Source organism: Periophthalmus magnuspinnatus, chromosome 17, assembly GCF_009829125.3.
Source record: "Periophthalmus magnuspinnatus isolate fPerMag1 chromosome 17, fPerMag1.2.pri, whole genome shotgun sequence".
Classification (NCBI taxonomy): Eukaryota; Metazoa; Chordata; class Actinopteri; order Gobiiformes; family Gobiidae; genus Periophthalmus; species Periophthalmus magnuspinnatus.
The window spans coordinates 4889196-4906148 of NC_047142.1; the positions used below are offsets into that span (position 1 = coordinate 4889196).

Sequence of the window (16953 nt, forward strand, 5' to 3'; positions counted from 1 at the left end):
TCTTGTGTCTTTGTATCGAACAATGTGTAAGCCCCAGTCAATCCCAAATCCCTGCTTATCTGAGCCAGGCCATTTCTATCCTGTGGTCAACTGCTGCTGCCTGGACCACCTTGTTTTCTATTGATTAGGTCTTCACTCTGTGTACAAGTGCTGCCAGAGAGGGGAATGAGGTTTCACTACTGCACCGTCAAAGGGCTCGGCCTATTGATAAGTGTTGTATGAGCTGAAATTCAATAAAAAAATAAACATGGGTTGTTTTGATAAAGATTTGTATTTAAAATCACAACAAAATATTAAAAAAACACCCACTTCATCATTGTTGAAAACTAGAGAGCCATCAGTTGAGAGATCTTTGCAAATCAGACCAAACACTTGTCACAATGGCTTGGTGCCACGCTACTATCTCCCCACTCCCACAAATCACCAGATTATCTTCCACACTCACAGTGGCAAAATACAAGCCAAATGAGAGGTTTCTTCAGAACTTCAGAATAACAGAATGAAGACTGTGCAGCACTTGTGCCATCTAGACCCAGATAACGATTTATTTCAACCACCGCAAAGCAATACTCAAGGTTTGAATGCAAAATGTCTCTTTTTAACATAGTTTATCAGGCTGCAGGGCTGTTCTCTCTCTACAAATGAATGCCAAAATAAGACGTCTATTGCTGAAAAAGGCCCATGGGAGATAGCTGTTTTAAGATTACTTTATATAAATGTACGTATCTCTTTGAAAACGTAGCTTGAATCATCCACAAGAGGAGCTCCAAACGCTCTGTTCCACCTTGTGATGACTTAAAAGAGTAGCCTTCAAGTTAAGAGCTACTTTTTACCTTTGTTTAGTACAGGTTGGAAATTCCAGGGTTGAAATTATCCAGATGATTCTAGTGAAGGTGTGTGGAGCTTAAAAACACAGTGGAGCAGGTGGAACACAGTGTTTTGAGAGAAGAACTCAGCCTAAATATGCAGGATTTGTAGGTTAAATATGTGTGAATGAAACAAAACACAACTCCAGGTCTGTTTTTGATCAGGAAACAACATTATAAAATCAGAAAATAGCATAATATTGGCTCTTTAAAGAACTCAAGAAGTGTCAAAACTGTCCCTTTCGATGCATTTTAAAGGCTGCATAAACATTTATTTAAAAAGATTCTTTTTCCAGACAAAGGTTTAGTTTGTTTTGATACCTGAAAGTTTCGACTGCTCACTAGTGGACTTCCTCAGAGTGGTCGTGTGATGTTGCTGATTTCAAAAGGTTTTAAGCAACAAACAAATCTTGGTCTGGAAAAAGAATCTATTAAAATAAATTAACGGATGACCAGATGAACCTCATTGGACTGTTGCATAAATATGTTGATTTGTGAAATACAAGCCAAATGAGAGGTTGTTTCAGAACTTCAGAACAACAGAATGAACAGTCAGAAGATCAGAAAATAGTGTAATATGGGCAAAACTCAATGCATTTTAAATCTTTATTTACGACATACAAACCAAATGAGAGGTTGTTTCAGAACTGCAGAATAACAGAATGAAGACACTGTGCAGCACTTGTAGTAAACGGTTATCTGGTTTCTAGATGGCACAAGCAATACTCAAGGTTTGAATGCAAAATGTCTCTTTAACACGGTTTAGAGAGGCTGCGGGGCTGTTCTCTCTCTACAAATGAATCCCAAAATAAGGTGTCTATTGCTGAAAAATGGCCCACGAGAGATAACCGCTTTAAGACTACACTATATAAATGTATGCATCTCTTTTTAAAGAATTTGCCCATGAAAACGTAGCTCGAATCACCCACTAGAGGAAATTCAAAATATGCTTTATGAATAATTTAATGCTGGAGTATTTCACAAATTGGCTTTTTCAAATAAACAACGAAATGAAAGTGCTTGCAGGATTTGTCTGGTGAAATAACCAAATGTAATATGAAAGCTATGAGCATGAAGGCATCGAAATAATTATCTAAAAAAAAAAAAAAAAAAAAAAAAAAAAGTTATTGCAGTAAAACATATGCTGTATTACCTGAAGTCTTTTCAACAACTACATCAAGATTGGCATAAGAAAACGCTTTGAAGTCTATTCTCTGAGCCACAGGAGCCAGTGCAGAGACCTGAGCACAGGACGCATGTGTGAAGTACTTCCTGGTTCTAGTCAGGACCCGAGCAGCAGTGTTCTGGATGTACTGCAGCTGTGTTAAGGCTCATTTGGAGAGGCCAGTGAGCAGGACGTTACTGTAATCTAACCTACTGGAGACAAATGCATAGATAAGTCTCTCAAAGTCTGGTTTAAACACTAAACTTTTGATTTTTACAGCATTTTTAGATGGTAAAAAGCTGTTGGTATAAGCACAATTCTCTCTTTTGGCGATTAACACATATTATTGAACGATTATTGCCTTCCTTTTCTTATCAAACTTAGCGGTATTTTAGTTTAATGTCCCTCCCCTCCACCGAGATGAGTGGGCGAGTACATTATGAGAGGTTAATTGCCTATATAAAGGCCATGTACTGGTTTTAAAGTCCACCAGCGGTTCTTTTGTGAGCAGGAATTTAAAAAAAGATTATTTAAGTGCAAGCTTTTGTGCACGTCTCACAGTCTCAGCGTGAAGTACTTCGAGTTTGTCATGAGTACATACGTTTAAATGAGTCCATTTAAGTAGTTTTCAGTTTGTTACCTTTCACAGAAGATCACAGAGTTTAATATTATGATAATTCTATGCTAAGTGCTCCCTGACAGTACATAATGACCGTTTTCCTAATGAACCATTTAGGGTTGGGTGCTAAACGCTATTCAGCACAGAGCAATAATTAACCCTGATTGAATGTAATGATAGGTCATGTGTTACCTTTCAAATCTGCTTTTAAACACTGAGAGCACGGGTCTGAGAGCTCATGAACAGTGTGAAGGCAGTAATTTAACTTCATTTGGTGTCACTTTTTTGTAACTATGGAAATTCTGAACAATGGTAAAATGGGAGACAAAAAAGATCTTTCATACAACTGTGATTGGCTGGAAGTTGATGCTTAACGGCCCTGTACATGATTTTTTCCCATGTGTTTGAGCAAAATGTGTCTTGCCCAGTACAGATATACAGTTGTCCCTCACTATAACGTGGTTCACCTTTTGTAGATTTTTTTAGTGCAATTTTACAGCGTATGAACGTGCCAAATTTACATAAATGTTGGATCGCAGTGTGACTCTGAAGTGCTGTATGTTTGCAATTTGTTTTCTCCCCGATAAAACCCACAATGTCGATGAAACGTTCTGCACCGACAAAGACGCCTACGAAGGTTTGAACTTTGAGAGAGTTTAAACGAGAGAGAAATGTGAGAAAATGTTAATGTCTGTGTGAGAAAAGTGTATAAAGTGTGTGGTGAGGGGTTTTACAGCTGCAAAAAACATATAGAGTAATTGTAAAAAATAAAGCTGATACTTCGTGGATTTCGCCTATTGTGGGTTATTTTTAGAACATAACTCCCACAATAAATAAGGCACCACTCTTGAGGTCAAAATATGTCCACTGAATGCTGTGTGCATCTGATAATTAAGTGTTTTATTGTCTGATAATTAGGAAGTGCACAATAGCATACTCTGCTTTTCTCTCTGAAATGAGTGAAAAGTGCTTATTATGGCGAGTAATTAGGATGCTAGGAACAGCCTTGCACCGGATTGGCTCTTTGGTTGCTATGACACTCGCAGTCGGAATTCCAAATATGGTACTTGGCTCCAAATTTCCCCCTATAACTGCTAGCGTCGATGAGCTTTATGTGATTAAAGCCGAACACTATGGTGGACGTCCTCCTCCTTTAGGCCACTTCTTTTTACAGTCCATGTGAATAAGAGATAAGTGATGAATAACTTAACTCGCACTGTTTTTCATGTTTTTAAGATAGTAAAAATGTAATACAGCTCCTTTAAGACTTTACCTGTTGTTTTACTCCATTAATAACATGACGAAGTTTCAATTATGATAAATGAGGAGTAAAAACCTAATATTCCAGAACACAAATTGCCCGTTTATTTTTGTCATCTCTTTTGCATATTCATATCCTCTTTAATGGACTTGGCAGCTGAATTCACCTCTTGCAATTACCGTAATGATTTTAATCAGGTTGACTCATCTATTCTAGAGATAAGAACACTGCTCCGTTCACTAATGAGTGCAATTCTTTCTTTATTGTGGTGAGGCTAGGGCAGTATTAATTACCTCATTTGAGTTTTGGAAACACACGGCTATTCTGTGTGCTCCTGTCGTCTGCCAAAAACACCCGCCCGAGGAGAAATTGAGGTTGAAACATTGGGGTTAAAGGTATAATTACATTCAAACCCAATTTTGGCATGTCCAGGAGTGAGGGAATGGAATACCGACAAGGATGGAGAGAAGTGGCTCTGGAGAGGTGCTATGGGGTATTTGACTGTAAACCTCCCCTTTAATGTGAGGCTGAATTAAGGAAACAGTGATCAGGTTGTAGACGTAATTAAACGGTGCAGCTCTTCTGAGAGTAGGCTCTTCTGATTCTGAATGGTGCTGAAGACCTTGATTGGTTTTGAATGTGTGAGAATCGTTATAGCAGATATATTAGCAGATCATTTAGAAATATAGTTCCCAGACTGAAAATTAAAGAGCTTAAGAACTGTCAAAACTGGTAATCGCTTTCAATGCACTTTAAAAGTTGCATGTTTTGGGGTTTTTTTTTGTATGTGTGTTTGTTTGTTTTTTCAAGTGGCTTTTGTTTTCTTACAAACTGCCAATAACCTGAGTTAATATCCGACTGTATAAAGAAGTGGACAAAGGAAGTGTGACGTCTCTCCTAGCGTGCGGCTCCAGTCATGTAGCAGTTATAGGAGTGAATTTGGTTCCATATTTGTAAATTCGACCGCAAGTATCATAGCAGTCAGTGGCAGGCCGTGCATTTCACCCCTGGGCTTTCAGTGGCGTTCCACTGACACATCACAACATCACCTCAATACAGACGAGTCAAGCAACACTTAATTTCAGGAGCATTTAAAACCAATAAGCAGCATTGCAATTAAGAGTAGGAAAATACGTTCACAGATATATTGTCAAAAATAAAAAATAAAAATGTGATTTAAAGATGCCAAACAAAATGCAACCAAAATGATGCTATGTGAGTTTAAACAAGTCTGTCCAATAAACTGCACAATGTCACCGTTTGATATAAGACACCAACCAGACAATAACAAAACAAACTATTCTTTGAAAATAAAGTAAACAGATCATTTGCATTTTTTGACAATAGGTTATACAACAGGAAATAACTGAAAATGTGGCACAGCTGAGATTGAATGAACTTTAGTGCAGTTTTAACTGAGGTGACTTCAATGCACCACGTTATTATTAACATTATAAACTCACTTTTTCATTGTGGAGCTCCGTCCTCCTGCGTGCAACTGTACAATTTGCTTTGTTTCTCTGAGCCACAGGTGCTATTCATAGCTGCTCGTCTGTAAATTGCGGACAAACCCCTTTCCTTGCTGGGACAGGTTAGGTAGTGCAGGGGTCTCATAATATCCAGCTTTTCATGAAAGGCCCATCTTGAAAAGGTAACGCCTGTTTCCGCCCACACCGCTGGTTTAGCAGGGAGCAGACACTTAGCAACGAGCTCAATCAAACCTGTTGCTAACAAAAACGGGAGCAACCTCAGGGAACGAAGGCACCTGATTTGTCTGTTATTAATGTGCATAAATTGATTTATTGATATAATACGGAAATAAAAATAGTAGGATCATGTAGAGCGGGTTAATACGAACATTTTAAGACCAAAATGACGAGGCTCACTGCAGCAGCTACAGAGAGAGGTGACAGTTTTTCAATGTAAAGTGAGTTGGAGCTGGAAGCGCGCTCATTTCCACTTCCTATTTGAAACGCGGCTGCTATCATGTTACCTATGTCCATTTATACATACAGTCTATGGTCAACGCAACAAGGACACATACACCTTTTTATTGCCGTTTAAGACTTTTGATTGACCTGATTGGTGTAATGATTTGAATATATTTCTCTAAGATCGGAAACAAATCAAAAGTCAAATGAAAAGTAAAAATAATGCCACTGCAACATTTTTGGACTCAGGGAGTAGTTAAATATGCATGTCCTTGTCTGGGCACTGCATATTTTTGTGTCTGTTTACTGTGGCTCACCGATTGATCACTGTAAGCCGAGTGTTCGTGCTGAGAATGTCAAAACAGCTCACCAATGTTCTGGCTCAAACTTTGCGACCATCCTCACAATAAATCCACGCGTCTTTAAAATTTTAGACTCATAGTACATAAATAGATGCCGTAGTAAAGAATTTTAATGTGTTTTTTTTAATGTGGTGAACTTTTAGTGCTCGCTGTAGTGCTGTCTGCTATTAAATAAAGATCTACTAATAAAAGACTGTGTAAAGGAGCAAAAATATAGTTTGATTTGACAGTTTTCCTTTTGCTAATTCAATGAAACAGCTTTACATTTAGATTATTGATGTTTTTGTTCGTATTTTTGCATGTTTTATATCAAACCTGGTGTCAAAAAACTGCCACAAACCTCAGATGCCTTTTAATACTTTGAAGTCTCTTGTAAATCCATGTTGTTGTGTCCTCATCTACACACTGTGAAAAGGTTTTATCATTCTTTAAGGATAATGTCTCTGCTCTTCGACTGTCAATGCTCTCTGCTGTGGACCTTGTAGCTCCAGCAGTCTGTAATTCAGTCTTTGAGTGTTTTGAGCCAGTGTCAGTTCGGATTTGAAAAAAAAAATCTTCAACAGCTAAGCCTTCCTCGTGTCCGCTAGATATAATTCAATTTGTCTGTTCAAGGATGTTTTTGATTTTCTTGGACCTTATATTCCCAGTTTTATAAACTTGTCTCTGATGTCTGCTTCTTTTCCTACTGCCCTGAAACATGCTGAGGTCCAGTCACTCATCAAAAAGTCTAATCTTGACCCAAATATTCTTTCTAACTTTAGTCCTAGCTCAAACTGGCCCTTTTTGTGTGAGGTTTTAGAAAAGGTTGCATATGACCAACTGCACACTTACCTTAAACTTACCTGAACAAAATCGGTGAAAAATGTCAGTCTGGTTTTAAATCCCAGCGCAGTACGGAAATAGCTCTATTTTTGAACGTTTTTAATGACCTGCTTTTAACTGTTGGCTCCGGGAAATCTGCAGTTCTTTTGCTTTTAGAGTTATCATCTGCCTTCGACACGGTGGATCACAGCATCCTTCTGTCCCTTCTGTTTCTCCTGGAGTCACATTAAGGGTGCAGCGCTCTTGATTTTGATCCCATCCGTCAGACAGGAGTTGTTCTGTGGGCGTAGGACAGTACTCCTCCTCTGTGTGAGTACAGAGTGCCCCGGGGATCTACATTAGTGCCAGCCCTTTTTGCTTTGTACATGCCTCCCTTGGGTGATGTTTTTGGAAAGCACAACGTCAAATTTCATTGTTTTGCGGATGACAGTGAAATATATCTACCAGTGACCGCCAGTGACAGCCAGACCATAACCAAAGCTGCGCAGGACTGTCTCAGAGATGTGCAAACTTGGCTGAGCACATACTCCCTTAACTTAAATCAAAATAAAACTGAGCTTGTGGTGTTTGGTCAAGCTAACCCACTGCTTGGGCCTGACAGTGCGATTGGCCCTCTGCCGTCGTATTGTCGCCCTGCAGTGAGGAATCTCGGGCTGATTCTGGACTCTGTGTTCAAACTGGACACATTAGCTCTGTCATAAAGTCCAGCGTCTTATAGTTGAGACGCTGAAGTAAAGCCTTACCTTTCACACGCGGATTTTGAAAAAGCAATCCACACATTTGTAACATCATTCTGGATTATTGTAATTCTTTCTCTGTGGCGCTGGGCATCAGGTGCAATTCAAAACGTTATTGACTGTATTTAAATGTGTGCGCTCTATGGGTTCTCTTTATTTGAGGGAGTTACTGCAGCTCAATACTCCACCAGAGCCCGGACTATGGAACAGCACGCTCTTCCTGTCAGATCCTCTCAGTCTTTAACGCAATTTAATATTAGATTGAAAACCCACTTCTTCTCCCTAGCATTTAATACTAGCTAGACAGGACATCTTGATGATTAGATAGATATAAGGCAGTGTCCAGCAGTAATCTGACCAGAATTGAAGAAGCAACTTGGATGAGCAGAGAAACGTCTTCACTCCTGCAACGTTTTGTCCAGTTGACAGATTTAACTTTAGCTTTTGCAATAAGAAATACCATAAACATGACGACATCGACCTTTCTTAGCACTTCACTTACGCTCTACACTGACTCCACACACTATAGACTGAATATAATGATAGATGTAACAAAGCTGCATGACAATTGTGTGAGGTGTGTTTTTGTACAAGGACATCTGCTCCTGCACCTGCTGTACCTGTGCCCTTTTAAAGTTTCACTACTTCATGATCGAAGTACCAAATAAACTTGTTCAACTCAATCTTTATGCGCTCTTTTCATCTGATAGTAGCTTTAATTCACTTGTGTGTCTTTCTTTTGTAGCTATGGACATGCCCTCTGAACTGGCAGCGATTAACATTACACCTCAAGGCGCCGTGTTGAGGTGGAATCCTCCAGTCTCCAGTGTGGACAACTACGTCTTAACCCTCACGCACAACCAGGGTGAGCATTTTCTGTTTTGGTCTTTATTGCATGTTTCGGGGTGATAAGAGTAAAGCTTGTTGAGCTTTTAAGGCAAAGTATAAATATGAGTAACTATAAAGAAAAACGCATCATGGGTTAAGGATATTCTCTAACCATAAACACATTTTTCCAAAGCAATAGGTTACATTTTATTTGCTGTCCCAAAGATATTTACTAAAACACGCTCTTGAAAGGGGCATGTTATGTGAAACTGATTTATGAGCTTATTATTAACAACAGTCTCTCCTCTCATGATTATTTTACACAGTTGTATTTCGATGGATTCATGCAGACTTGAGTAATCCTACTTTGACCTGGAGTTCAGTTTTGACCTGAGAGTGGAGTTTTGAACATTAAGTCATTGGATCTGTGTCTATTATTAAGAGGGTTTAGATTAATATTGAAGTTTTCTTTAATAAAAATCTAATAAAACAGCTTGCCTTTATTTAAACATACAGGGTGTCCAAGTCTCTTTACAGTTATAAAAATATATTACAAAGGCAATTGATAAGATATCTTAATCAGACTTGTGCTATTGTACGCAGTGGTTTCCAAAGGTTTTTTTTTTTTTTTTACCTCATTTACTCCACCTCTTTATGGGCTCCATTAGTAACACGGAGCACATCAAGACAGTACTCGATTTCCTGCCATGTTCGCTGTAGTTGACCCTCATTAATAGTTGGAATCGCATCTGTCCAGTAATGTCCCGTATCTTTGTTCGATACACGACATCTTTAACATAGCCCCATAAAAACATGTTCCTCAGATGCTCTTGGTGGCCCACTTCTCTTTCTAACACTGTCCCTGTCTCCATAAATTTCTTGTGCCATGCGTGAATTTAAGGACGTGACGGTGGGTCTCTTCCATTCTTTGTTCTGTAGTTTTGCTGCGTCTGCGTATCCACGTTTGTCTCAATAAACCATGATACACATTAAGCCTTATTTTCTCCTCTCTCTCTTCATTTAATCAACACAATGCCTGAAATACAAAAATGCAATGTGATTAAAAACTTTTGTAACCACTGAGTACAATAGAACAAATCTAATTAATATATCTTATGAATTGCCTTTGTAATTACATATTTAAATTGTAAAGAGACTGTGTGGATACCCTGTATATAAACTACTTTTACCTTTTACCAGGCCAACACACATTAAAAGACATATTGCAAAGAACACTATTATAAAGCTTATTGTCATTATAATCAGACAAGGTTGATAAGCAGTGGATTATTACAAGTGTCGAACTGCTTCACAGATGACATGTAATGGACATCTCCGAACATCCTCATAAAATCTAAACAATGTTATTAGCAGTCAATCAAATGTCTTATAAAGAGATTAATAGCCCATCAGGAGAAAATATGGTTTGCTGATGTCTCCAGAATAGTGCTCAGAATTAACAAGCGGCACTGAGGCTGTGAAGTATATGCGCTCAGAGAGGACAGATGGCAGGTCACAAAATCCTGCAATCACTCACAGCCAATTCGCAAAAGCAATCTGCAGCAGCTCTCATTACCATCCAAATGAAATAAAACACAACAAGACAAAGACATTAAGCCATAGACACAATCGCTTTCCTCGCAAATCCCTGATGGACAAATTCTTCCTCTTAGACTGCGGCACGAAACACTTACTCCAACAAATAGGTTTTCAGATTGTACGGAAAATATTGTTGGAGACTACTTTTTGAATACTCACATCTTGTGCTTAATATAGCACTTTTTGCACAGAAGTACCCCAAAGCAAATTTCACCAAAAGCATAATTAGTGCAGGCTTCTTTTGAACTTAAAAAGAGCTTAGAGGAGGAAACAGTTGAAACATCAGTAGCGTCGAGATTCTAATGTTCTTTTCAGAGGGATTTTTATCTGATTAAATATCAGTGTGTGGGATGTGGTGAAAGTTGTAAACATAACCAATAACAACTCTAAATATGTATCCTCTATGTTTCAGTAACGGCTGATACATTCCTGGTAGAAGGCAACAAGCAGGAGCACCAGCTGTCCAATCTGAAACCCAGCACCACCTACTCCGTGGCCCTGTATGCCACCAAGGGACCCCTGACCAGTGGAACAGTCATCACTAACCTCCAAACACGTATGTATTTACATGGAAGAGCTACTCCCGCCGCAGTAGGAGGTGGTGGGACAGGGTCGCCTGTCTAGTGCCTTTCTGAGTGGAATTCAAATGACCTCATCTGCCTCTCTGGGCCTCCTCTTGACAGCTTTATTTTCCCTCATGCACTGTTCTTGGAATAATAAATAGTTTAGGATAAGAAGTGAAATACTGGGCATAGAGTTCAGTTCGGAGAGTGATGAATGTATTATAAGTTCATTCATTTACAGAATATATGCAATGTTTCATAATTACCACTGCCTTTTTACAGCTGGATAATGTTAAAAAGTACCACCAAACAGTACTAGAGAAAAAGCTGAGATAATATCAGCACAGAGACAATACTTTTACTGGAATAAGTATCAAAAAAGGGACCATGCAGGTTCTGGTGTCGTAAACTAGGTAGTGATTAAGTACAGCCCTTTCCCTTAAGTATTCATGCTATTTTTTCCATCTCATGTCTGATTGTTACGCAATAGGAAGAAGAACTATTTAAGTAAACTGCATATGACTCACCTTTCCCCGTCGCAGCTGCATTTAGGTCACAAATGGCTTAACCTTCTATTAACCCTGTAGTCTCTGTAGTTGTGTCTATTGGCAGTCGGAGTCAGGACTAAGTGGGTCTGCTCTACTTTCGCTGAGTTGTAGCTCTGGGTAAACTTTGTTCTTTGGGGGATTAAAAAGGCAGTCAGCAGAGGTGTGTTGTGTCCCGAGGGAGAGTGGAAGTTATGTGTCCTCTTCTGCTACGTCGACAAACCCATACAAAAGACTTCAAAAGCAATAAGCAGGCTTTCCACATCCAAAGGCATGAATGTGGAGCAACGTAATGGTCTAACAAATGATCACATGTTGCTGGCAGTTTCAGGTAATTCTAATTTGGAAAGTAGTTTATCAAGATCATGGGCATCTTGCATGTTCCAAAGGGAAAGCGTGGAGTGCTGCATGGAATCACAAAGAGAAGATACTGAAAAACAAGTAGATGAAAGCTGTGCCATATTGTGCTTAACAAGTGCTGTTCAGTGCGAGTGAGGGAGGGATACCACTTTCTTTTGATTCACACAACTGGTGCATGCTTTGTTCTGTTGTAGACTTGAGTGTTTGATAGTTGTCTTTTTGTTGTTGTTTTTGAGAAAATGTCTTTAAGAATTTGTTGTTTTTTTATTCTTCTACAGATTTGTTTTACTAAAAGAAATCCAAATGGAGCAATTGTCCGCGCATTCAGCACAAACAACCAACCAGTGATGCAAGTTTAAAATGGCAAAATACATTATATATTATTTATTCTAATTTATGTCTTGTTATTTTTCTAAGTAGAGTAAGTAGCAAGTATAACTCCAAGATTATTTGTTTTATTTGGACCAATATTCAGGTATAATTAAATGCTTTCTATTTCAGTTTAATTCAAGCATTATTTCAGACTCAAAAGGGGTCCACACAAAATGACTACACATGTTTTATTCTTCTTTATTCTTCTTTATTCTTCCAGGGTTCAGAGATGTACCTAACACTGCTGTGCTCAGGCATTATTAAAAGCTTATGAATACAATTAGAGAGAACTAGAGACGCTTCGTGCATTTATAAATAGTATTTGAAATAACAGCATTCAGTGTGGGGACGTTATTCTGCACAACCAACACACTGGCATTGTCTGTCAAGTGACCTAAAGTACATCATTATATCTCGAATTTGGCTTTACTGTAACTGCACCACAAGTGGGCAGTATATAAGCCTTAAATAAAGCGATCGTGACATTTACTGTGCAGATAAAAAGTATCAGCTTGTGCATGTAATTTACAATACAGTGTCGGAATGTCATCGTCGGAGAGTTATGTGACTATATAGGTATTTCAAATATGTTGTAAACTTCCCTTTTTTTTAAGACTCAATCTATATTACTGGTTATGCTTAAATGGAGGATTTTTTTTTTCTCAGGTCATTGCAATTTTCAATCTATATATACAGGGTGTCCATAAAGTGTCTTAACAATTAAAAAAGGAAAAAAAGAGGCACTTGACTGAAAGATTTTAAGAAGAGTCCTGCACACTGTCTCACTCTTGGTTCACTTTTATTATCACAATGTTAATGTGGGCTACGTAGAAATCCAGAAGTGTGATATCTGATGAACGTGGTGGAAACATTCTGGAACCGTTTGTCTGCGGAACTCATGAACATGCAGATTAAACACTTTTATAACCACTGAGTAAAATAGAACAAAAGTAATTAATATATCTTATGACTTCCCTTTGTAATTACATTTTTTTAATTGTTAAGAGCTCTAAAATGTTGCCAGTAAGAGATTTTTGCCATGTATCCTCTTCACATTCTCTCTGGCACACCGTCTGGCCTTGTCCAGTCCTCCTTTTGTCATTCACATGAGTTTGTAGAAGCCAAACCTCTTACACCACAGTCCAGAGTTGTTTAGTGTTCTGCCGCCTGAATCTCTTAGTTCAACAGCAGCACATCCCCTAAGGCAGCTGTTTAAGCTTTAAGCCTGAAAATAGTGCTTTTTTTTTCTACATCTGTCTTGGTGAGCCTGCAGGCAACGGCACCAGACCTGCAGCTCTCACATGTGTCGAGCTGCATTTACTGAAGAAGGTTTAGTAAGTTTTGAGCAGAGAGAGTAGCAGAGATTCTCCACTGAGTGCTTGGAAGATGGCTGTTCACTCTTCGCCATTTTCAGAGAATGCTACTTTTACAGAAGCACTATTTTAATTGGATTCTTCAGACTATTGTGACAGTTAAATGCAGTCGTAGCACTCACACTTCTTCGGTTCTTCATCTGCAGAACTGGTTGGTTTTGTGGTGATTTGTGTGTGAAAAATTTTGTTTGAGGAAGTATGGCTAACCTAGATGTGAGATATTACCGTTTGACATTTTTGTATTAAAGTTTCTGCTCCTTTTTTGGTTTTGGAGAAGTAGAGCTGTCACGATAGGACATTTTGAAGTAAATATAGACAATAAATGATAATAATGAAGCCATAAAGCAGAATTATCCCCCAAAAATTAGATTATAAATGTGCAAAAATAAATAAATAAATGTCTGAATGCAACACCGAAGTAGTTAGTTTGTATAATGAGTCATAGAAGTTCAGAATTCAACCTTCTACAACTCAAATGTCATTGTAGTACAGAAAAAAAAAGATTTCCCAGTCGTACAAAAGAAAAAGTCCCTACAATAAATACTGACCCCTAAACAGTATTGTTCCATCTAACATATATTGAACGATAAGTGCATATAGTATTTATGGAGACGGTCCTAAATATGTCTGTCAAAGTCTCTGTACATGCCACAAAGGCCAACACCTGTCTGTATTATAAATGTGTACTATAAAATCCTCAGGGCTGGTTGATATGGGCAGTTGATCAAACACTATTTTCATTTCCATCCATCCATTTTGTTCTCCTTATCTGGGGCTAGGTCATGGGGCAGTAGTCTAAGCAGGGGCTTTCTTACCCCAGACAGTGGGACCCCAAGGCGTTCCCAGGCCAGCTGAGAGACATATTCCCTCCAGCGTGTCCCGGGTCTTCCCCGAGGCCTCTTCCTGGTGAGACATGCTCCCTATCTCTAAGGGAGCGCCCAGTCACCCTGCAGAGGAAACTCATTTCAGCTGCTTGTGTCTGTGATCTTGTCCTTTTGGTCATCACCTAAAGCTCATGACCATAGGTGAGGGCAGGAACATAGATTGACCAGTAAATCAAGAGCTTTGCCTTTTGACTCAGGTCCTTCTATACCACGATAGTCTGATACAGCGACCGCATCACTGCAGACGCTGCACCGATCCACCTGTCAATGTCATACTCCATCCTTTTCTCACTCGTGAACAAGACCCTGAGATACTTTAACTCCTCCACTTGAGTCAAGCATTTTCAATTCCATTTTATTTTTTTTCAATTATAAGGTTCATGAACAAAGATGTTTTTAATAAACCTGAGCTTTGTTAAACAAGTGGCCACAGTATTAACTGGTAGACTTTCTGATTAAAATCTAATACTTGTTGTAATCTGTTATAAGTCTTATAATCTGTTATGAGTTTGATTAACTTTTATGGACATGCCCTCTGAACTGACAGCGATTAACTCGGTTAACTGCACAGTCTTGCACTCCCTCCCATCAGAGACTATAGAGACAGATTGGTCCCTTTCCCAATCAGGAGAGAATTATGAAGCCCCAGTTCTAAAGTGCCTTTCTTCCTGCACAAATGCCCGCTGCCTGTAGTTATCTTTCCATCTGCTGCACTGTGTGTGGCACTGTTTACACTCTTTGTTAATGAGACATTAAACAAAGCCAAACCTATTCATATCAATCGTATTGTTCCTCTCTCCCGATCTGCCAGGAACTCAAATGACTCCTGGCCACCTGCTTGGACACACTCCACGCAGAAGGTTTAATTGGAGGGGACGAGCGAGAAAGGCGATAGCGCGGAGAGAGATTTAATTGCAGAATCAAGGGGACGCTGAGTCGCGGCCCCTGATTTCACAGAAAAGACTCCACTTCTCATCTCCTGGCCACTTGAGAGAAATACAACTGCAGCATTCATCAAAAGATCACACAAACAAAAGATAAAATAAACTAGACTGGCAGCCTATTAGACTGGAAGGTGCTCGACAAAGACTGAAAAGGAAGCGAGGCAAGTGGAACGTAAGCTTTGAACCCAGCATCAAACAGTAATGGTCTGATGTCAGTAACTTAACGATGTGGAAATTCAAGTTAAACATCAGATTCAAATGAGTATTCTTTTCTATATGGGTGAATGTAGTATCTAGAGCTCCAAACCAAACTCTCATTTAGCCTGGATTTGCTTATAGTTTACTGATAATAAATCCAGTTATCTAAATAAGCAAAAATAAATACACGATAATAGGAACATATTTAAAGCAGATTTTTTATTCTATGGTCAAACGTTTACTAATTTGGCTCCATTGATTTTGCTGAGGAAGTGAGAAATGCTGCAAAAAATAGAAGATTGTCTCCACTGTAATATAGCGACCCACATTTGTCTTTATTATTTTTTTATTTTCTTATTTCTTCCTGCTCCTTCTTCATACCTAATTCTACAAAGCATTGGCTGCCTGTCACTGCGAGGCACACATCCAGTCGGAAGTTATGCAGACGGAGCGTTGTGTCAATTACTGAGCTGCTTTTTTATATGCGCAAACACAAAAACACACACACAAAAGCAAAAAAAACAAAACAGATGTCTTGTGTCAGCTTAGCATTGCCAGCGTGGACTGGCAAAACTTGCACTTGCCAGAACCCTGCAGTTCGAGTTGTGCGGTGGAGGGATCAGAAGTGCGGCGACAGCTCACTTAGGCTGCGATCGGTGACGGTTTGGTGATGTAACGCCAGGAAACCGCTCCGCCACTGAAGGTCATCCATTTTCTATTATGCACTTAAATAAGGTTAGCACTTGTCAATAGTTTTGGGAGCAGCAGGAGATCAGAGTAGGAAGAGCTGATGTAAGGTGGGGAAACTGAAGTGACTGATGTGGTTTAAGTGTCAACAAAAGTCCTGTAATAAAGAGGCGGCTTGGATCTGAGAATGTGATGTAATGCCTTGTAAACTCAAAGAGAGCGTAAGATGTGAAGTCTTGGGTGGGCTTTCTAATCTTCTGTCTCTGATACTGCGAACACTTAAGTACAGACAAGACCTCAGTTCAGTATGATAAACTAATATAACCTTGAGAGTGAGCGGAGTGTAGTAGAGTCCGAGTTAAAGCGTGGGCACAGCGAGCGCATCAGAAATACAGTGTTTGACAAGTAAGCGATATTGATTGACACTGTGGGTGACTTGAAACCCACAAAATGAATTCATCAAATGTATATTTAGTGTTGAAATGTTAAGTAAGTAAACTTTATTCATATAGTGTTTTACAGAGAGCAGGTGTACCATGTTAACCCTATAGCGTCGGATGCTATCGCCGCCGATAGACTCGCAGTTGTGGACTTTCCATTACCGTAACTCCGCAACCAATTGTGCTTCATGTAAATTCAAACGACGGCATGGGGCTCTTTAAATATGTTACTTATTTTACCAAAGATTACAAACTCATAAGCTGTAGAACTTCAGATATTCTTTAGTAAACATTATGCAGCTAAGGCATTGATTTTAAACACCTGACATTTTTTCATAGGAAGGGCTGTAAAAACCTAACTCTAAGTACAATCTGCATAATCTCTTGTAGAAATGTT

The 16953-nt window shown here is 39.0% G+C and overlaps 1 protein-coding gene across 1 annotated transcript in view; it reads left to right on the top strand.

Annotated features, from left to right (window-relative positions):
- LOC117385508 (tenascin-R-like) overlaps positions 1–16953 on the top strand; it is a 69207-nt gene that overhangs the window by 29300 nt on the left and 22954 nt on the right. The window contains 2 exon segments of the mRNA XM_055228576.1: positions 8509–8628; positions 10603–10746. Coding sequence (XP_055084551.1) covers positions 8509–8628; positions 10603–10746 — 264 coding nt within the window.